Source organism: Ptychodera flava, chromosome 10, assembly GCF_041260155.1.
Source record: "Ptychodera flava strain L36383 chromosome 10, AS_Pfla_20210202, whole genome shotgun sequence".
Lineage (NCBI taxonomy): Eukaryota > Metazoa > Hemichordata > Enteropneusta > Ptychoderidae > Ptychodera > Ptychodera flava.
In genome coordinates, this window is record NC_091937.1 from 24,661,923 (window position 1) to 24,669,381 (window position 7,459).

General features: G+C 35.3%; 1 protein-coding gene across 1 annotated transcript; it reads right to left on the reverse strand.

Moving 5' to 3' along the window:
- Positions 1-2,261: 2,261 nt before the first annotated feature.
- On the reverse strand, positions 2,262-6,404 carry LOC139141570 (ankyrin repeat domain-containing protein 29-like). Its single transcript, XM_070711162.1, has 4 exons — positions 6,307-6,404; positions 3,702-3,912; positions 2,754-3,203; positions 2,262-2,318 (listed from the first exon to the last, which is right to left on the reverse strand). Exons 1-4 carry the CDS (start codon positions 6,402-6,404, stop codon positions 2,262-2,264), a joined length of 816 nt encoding a protein of 271 aa, XP_070567263.1.
- Positions 6,405-7,459: the final 1,055 nt, after the last annotated feature.

Genomic DNA, 7,459 nt, shown 5'->3' on the forward strand with positions numbered 1-7,459 from the left:
TATTTGACGCTATTTGACCTTTGACCTCAAAACACCATTATGTCAATAAATCCCGGTATTTAGGGAATAATCTTATATTATTCTTCTAGAATGAAGGCAAAGAAACTACAATTATTATAGAACACATGTTAAGAGTTGTTACTTAGAAAGCAATAAATAAATAAAAAAACAATGAATTATGTTTTAAATAAAAAACTGTGGTTAACAAAATGGTTACCATGGCAACATAAAACAAAATGAACATAGAGTTCATGCTGTGATAAATGCACTTAGGAGAGCATTTGCATAGTATCTGGGATTACTTTTAATGGAATTCGGAAAAAAAATTGAATTTTAAAACGCAAATATGTTACTTTGGGAACACAGGGCAGTAAAATGGATATCATATTTTGTCTTTCTAACCCAAAATAACCCTTTGGTATAATATTTCTGTTGATTACTGGATTTTTAACTGGATATTTGGTCTTTCTAACCCCAAAATATCCCTCTGATATAACACATTCTGTTGATTACTGGATTTTAGGTGGAATCTTTGAAAAACTGGTAATTTTTACTCCTGAATGGTTGCCATGGAAACATCTCACAGTAAAATGCGTGTGATTTTTTTGGTATGCTAACCAGAAAAACCCTTATGATCAATCTTTTTACATCAATCAATAGTTCTCTAATAGAAATTAGGGAAAAAGTGACATTTCTGATCCCAAAATAGTTACCATGGCAACTCGAAACATTAAAATGAGTCTGGTTTTTGTGTTCTCTCACCCGAACTCCCCCACTAGATAATTTTTATATCAACCAAAGTAACTTTTCATGGGATATTAGAAAAACTGAAATTTTCAACCCCTAAAATGGTTACCATGGAAACATGGGGCAATGAAATCGATATCATATTTGGTCTTTTCGACCCAAAATACCCTTATGGTGAAATTTTCACGGAAATTGAACCTATTATTATTCGCGTTATTATTTCTATATAATACTTATATTAATTATTATTATTATTATTATTATTATTATTATTATTATTATTATTACAAGTTTAGGGGCTATAAGTATTATATAGAAATCTAAAAACAGTTCATTTAAGCTGTGGGACTTCTGAAAAAAAGGTGTTGTTACTCCTGAATGGTTGCCATGGAAACATCTCACATTAAAATGAGTGTTTTTTTTGGTGTGCTAACCAGAAAACCCCTTATTATCAATTTTTTACATCAATTAATAGTTCTTTGATAGGAATTAGGGAAAAAGTAACATTTTCAATCCCAAAATAGTTACTATGGCAACTCGAAACATTAAAATAAGTCTGGCATTTGTGTTCTCTGACCCGAACTTCCCCACTAGATAATTTTCATTTCAATCAAAGTAACTTTTCATGGGATATTAGAAAAACTGAAATTTTCAACACCTAAAATGGTTACCATGGAAACATGGGGCAGTGAAATCGATATCATATTTGGTCTTTTCGACCCAAAATACCCTTATGGTGAAATTTTCACGGAAATTGAACCTATTATTATTCGTGTTATTATTTCTATATAATACTTTAATATTATATAGGGCTCAGCCCTTGGTGTCGCGCCAGGGGTTAAGATGGCAAAATTATTTGTATTGATTCATGATAAACTGTAATTGTTACTTCATAAACGTTTATATGACAACTATGCCCAGTTTCCCTCTGATGAAAGCAGTTCACGTACTTACACGACGTCAAACCCTGCAGCAGGGTAGGTATAGATTTTCTGTAGCGTGTAAAAATTTTGGACAAAAATTGGCAATTTTTACAATGATAACAGCCTATGGCGTTAAACAAGGGGCGTATTATGCAATAATTATCATTGCAATGGTAACCGCACTGCCCACCTTCCACTTGCAAGCTGAAAACTATAGCGTTCCGTCGAAAAACTTGCAATTTTGAATCTAATTATTGACACAGGGGGCGCTCTTCTATAATTCAATCCCAGCATTCTTTGCGTATGCCCCCGTTCATATGCACGACAGTTTTCTCCGTTTATCTATATCAACGATACTTTGTATCAGCGACAAGGTGTATAATAACATTTACTGGCTAATAAAAGAGGTATATTTTATAAAAGGCATGTTATATCATGGTAATTTGTTTCGTATTTGTTTATTTACGAGTACTCAAAAAAAAAAACATGGCGGCGCCCATCATGAGAAAGAAGGGTACACTTCCGGTTAGTCGCATAGTATATTATGAATAAGCGCATGCGTAGTCAGTAAGCCGCTGGCGCGACTATTAATTATTGATTGTCAATTTCAATCCAAGAAGCAGGTGCTAGCAGGGTGGTTCCAACTTCCTGAAGTGGAAAAACTTCACTATCAAGGGAATACTATCGTTAGCCTGGGTGTCAAGTTAACCCAGGAGCAGGTGGTAGTAGTCATTTGATACTACATGGTGTCAACCACTCCTGGTCACTGCTATAGCTCACATGGTCTTCAGCTATAGTTTTACTTTGTTGAGGATAAACAATTACATAGTTTTGCTTGCTGCGAGGAAGCTTACGCAATGTACTTGATCTTCACAGGGAACACCAATTTAAAGAGACGGTACCTTTTATTTATCAATTGTGAAGATTAATTAAGTTTGTAGAGTGTATTTAGCTGTTTCCCTTTCAGTGGAGTTTTTCTTAGTATTCTCTTTTTATGCATTATAAAAGTGAATAATGTAGCAAAATTACAAACATGGAGCTGCTTATCTTATTCAGACAATGTATTACAATCTTTTAACAAACCTTCACAACGCCTGGATGACCCTTCTTCGAGGCAATATGAAGTGGAGTATTCCCAAAGGTATTGCTTAAGTTCACAAAATCTTTTTCTTTTGCATTTGCAGATATTGCGGGTATGGGATCTTTGGGTCTGTCCTCATTTGGACTTGTCAGATTAAACCTTTCGAGCAATCTCGATAAACGATTCTTTCCCTTTTTAGTTTTTTTTTCTGAAGAACTTTCTTTACCATCCAAAGAGTCAGTCTTTGTATTATTTTCTTTTCCGTCTTTATTTGTTTGCGATGTGTCCACTTCTTCCAGACTAGCTCCATGGGCTGCACTATCTGCACCTTTCTGAACTTCAATGTCTTCACACGTTTGTTGTGTTTGTACGTCTGTTGATGAATCTCCGTGGGCGTGCGTCTCCGCGTCTTCTGGCTCATCTTTATGGCTTTTTGCTTTTTCTAGTAAAAGCTGTAAGGTAAAATCAAAATGAAAAAAATTATTTCCTTCCATCTGTGTAAATATCACCTTGTGGGATAAATCGCTAATAATGGTAATTTGTGATCTGTTTCTGGAGTCTTGAAGTATGGCACTGGATATAAAAACAAAAAATTAACGAAACATTTCAGGTTTATTACTCATTTTAGAAGACTGATTTTGTCTGAATAGAGATTCTGCCAAGTTTAATAAATCGAAGCAAACATTAACGTACTGGATTTACTCTCGAATCCATCCTTCATTTTCTATTTTGTAGATTACAAAGGTAACGTTTACTTTTCATGTTCGAAAGCAACTATAAATGGAACAAGTACATCACAAGTATGGTTATTGAACTAATATTCAAACACAGCTGTCATTTACGTATTTTCTTAAGTAGCTCTCACCTTCGTTAAAACTTGCAAAAGTCAACAAGACAACATAGGCGAGGGCACATTGTTCAAAATATTTCAGTGTGTTCATACAGCATACCTTTACTACGTCTTCGTGGTTGTATTCAGCCGCGAGGAAAAGAGCAGTGTTACCATATTTATCACTTTTGTGAATGCTTGCTCCCAGTTCTAGAAGATGCCCAACAGTGACGAATTGGCCATGTTGGGCAGCGACAAGCAATGGAGTTCTATTTTCCTCATCCTCGTCCTCTAAATTTAGTTTTTCAGATGAATCGTTATTCTCATCGCTCCTATATCATTGAATTAAAAGAACAGGGTGATGTTTCACACTCCCTAAACAATCAGGGGAGTGATAATTACACCGGAGCAGTGAATGGGGAAACTTAATTATCGCTGACCGATCGATATCAACTATTGTGATAAATCAAAGGAAGCCCAACCATAGCATATTTTGTAATTTACATTTCGATCGTTGCCAACGTATGGATAATACACCAGACAATACCTACCTGTTCCATAAATTCATTGATATGTTAATTGCAGATTAATTGCCACATCTACAAATTCTATACTAAACATTTTGGTTCGAATCAAATGGTGTTCTTTTCACATCGTGCTCATAGACAGGCATACAAAGGTAAATGAATCGTGTGTTATCAAGGAGCTAAAATTGCAATTACTTGAGTGCATCTTGCTAGCACGAATAGAATCCGTACCGATTACAACTTTTCATTTCGATGGAATATTAATTTCAGACAAATATTAACAAAAAGCAAATCGTAATTTCTCAAATGAGCACTATGCCTCAGCAATTTTCAATAACTTTTCAATAAAGTTTAATTATACCCCAACCAAAATCCTTGGTTTGATTTATTACGTCTCAATTGAATGAAAGTGGTAAATATATACAATATATTGTTACTTTACTCAAATAGAGATCTGTTATTCATCAGTTGACGACAAATGATTATATTTTAAGATTCAAGATAAAGAGTAACTTTCCCCCATGTGGTGAACAACGCATAACTTTATCGCATACTTTCAGTTCTTATATACAGATAGGAAACGATACAAATAATAGGGAAGCATAAATATGAACTTATAATTAACAATAGCTACAACGTTATCAGCACGTTAACCATCAAGGTGACCCTGATGATGATGGAGTGGAACAGTTGTTTCGATAGATAGAGTACCACCGGCACCGGTTGTGTGATCATTGGAAGTGGACTGCCTTTGAAATTAAACTTTAATGTGACTTGCTCATGCTCTTTCCATAAAGGGTTTCCACTGATGGGTGTTTCATCCACATTGCATGGAAATGCTACACTGATGCTCCATGCAAAGAAAATCTGTGTTTGCTCATCATTTTGTCGCCATGAAAAGGTCGGAATATAACTGACAGTGTTTTTGAATGCCTGTTGCATTCCATATAGGTACACTCAAGCTACTTTATCCCCACGGACACTGTCTTGCGTCCGTCCGTACGTTCAGATATGTCAGAGATGTCTAGAGCGATTTCATTCGAAATTGGTGCAAGGATTTCTTCATATGTCATACATATGCACGTCGATTTGTTTCACGATATGATCCAATATGGCCGCCGTGCGGCCAGTTTGTTACATTTTTACATGTACGGGCCCATAACTCAGGCACGTTTCAACCGATTTTATTCAATGTTGGTACAGGCACATTGACCTATCATGTCATAAATATGCATGTCTATTGGTTTCACAGTGTAATATGTAATATCATCGCTGCCTGGTAGCAATTTTGTTACGATTTTTAATTTACAGGGCTATAATTCAGACATGTTTCCACCAGTGGCATTAAAAGTTGGCACAAGGATATTGACCTATGCCATATATATGCTTATAAATTTGTTTAACGGCAGGGACAGTATCATGTCAATTATTGAACTTTCGTAATTAGTCTGATATGTCAATATAGTCAATGACTTGTTTATGAGTATCTATACCATTGGTAAGGGTGAAAAGTCAACAAGTATATATACGACTTGCTCATTTATTTGCTTTCTTGTGAAACAACTTGTCTACTGTATGCCGGTAAAATGTTGTTTTGGTTTATAATTCTTGATTTCTCGGGACGGGTTTTTAATGCGTGAGATTCTTTCTCTCGCATTGAAACTTTAATCGAGACTGTCTGGTACAGTGTTGTCAAAGTATCCTTTCCTTAATTTGATATGAAACATTCAACTCATATATATAAATAACACCAATGGTTTAAGACATAACTTGTGTAAACCGACCAGAAAATGGATTCTATATACAGAATTTATTGTTTCATGGTGTTGGGAAATCAGCAAATTTAAATTCAAAGAACTTTTATTCTATAAGTGGTCACATGGCTGTAATTTGGTCACATCGTATACATCCACTGATACATGTAACCTGATACCTTAGTCGAGGGAAAATGTCTCAACACAGACAACGGACTTGATACATACGAATGCTAACTATATGATAAAATAAATATTGTTTCTACTCGTAACGGATGACCTCTTCATATAGTATTATAGGGCCTAACTGTAGGGCATACTTTTAGCTCACAATTTACTCCAGTTAGGTAAAAGAAATAACATCATTAGTTCAAAACTGGCAACTACAGGTATTTGATCATTGTTTGTAAGACACATTGTAATCCAATGTAGTTTTTCTACTTACCCTATCAAGACATTGACGATACCTTTGTGACCACACGCTGCTGCGATATGTAGAGCCCCCTCTTTCAGGCGTTTCTCTCTGTCCACAAGTTTTCCCATTATATCCGCATCGTTTGATTGGGATGCTCGCCTTATCAAACGCAAACGGTCTTTGTGGTTGACAGGTACATCAGCGCCTAAAATGTGGTTTTTGGTTAATAAGGCTGCATTCACAAAGGGCAGGCACTAGCAATTATGCCACGGCTATCTGGAGTGTTTCCAACAATTTGATCAATGTAAATAACTTTAAGGATCCTACATTTATATCGAATCGGGTTTGCTTTGAAAACCACTCTGAGATTGCTGACGCTTTCAATAAGCATTTTGTAGGTATCAGTCACTGTACCGATGATTCTAATCTGGAGTCATTACGTAATTTTGTAATTACGGTATTATATGATGTCCCTCTTTTAGTTTTCCTTTACTGAAGAATGATTTTGTTTGTAAATCTTTTCAACAAGCACGGGTACTGATAATGTTAACTGTAAGCTCTTAAGAGTTGCTGCACCTGTAATTTCTGCTACTCTTACTTATCTGTTCAATAAGAGCTTGAATGAGTCTTTTAATGTGCTAGAGTTGTTCCCATTAACAAAGGGTCTGGTGAAATCAGTGATATGTCAAACTATCGTCCTATTTCAATCTTACCAGCTCTTTCGAAAATCATCAAAAGATATGTGTTCAATGCTTCATTTGAATATTTATCTATGTTTGATCTTCTTTTCGATACTCAGTCTGGTTTTAGAAAGAACTACTCATGCCAAACAGCTCTAATCCGTTTAACAGATTAAATTTTGTGTTATGTTGACAGTGGTTATTTGAATAGTGTACTTCTGCTTGATCTATCAAAGGGTCTACTTTAGAACCTTTACTTTTCATGTTATTTATTAATGATATGTCATTGTCTGTTAATTCTTCCACCCTCCACATGTATGCTGATTATCAGACACTACTAACGAAGGGAAAGTGTATTAGTGTAGTCGATGATGCTGTAAATTGTGATGTTTTGCCGATTTCTAATTGGATAACCAATAATCATATGCGTATAAACGCAAGGAAAACAAAGTGCATTTTGATAACTTCACCTTTTAAGTCGGGTCATTTGAATAATTCCGATG

Coding starts and splice junctions, on each gene's coding strand:
- LOC139141570 (XM_070711162.1), bottom strand. CDS start 6,404: ATGGGAAAACTTGTGGACAGAGAGAAACGCCTGAAAGAGGGGGCTCTA. Junction 3,913..6,306: donor ATCGTCAATGTCTTGATAGG/GTAAGTAGAAAA, acceptor TCAATGATATAG/GAGCGATGAGAATAACGATT. Junction 2,319..2,753: donor GTCATCCAGGCGTTGTGAAG/GTTTGTTAAAAG, acceptor TTTCCACTTCAG/GAAGTTGGAACCACCCTGCT.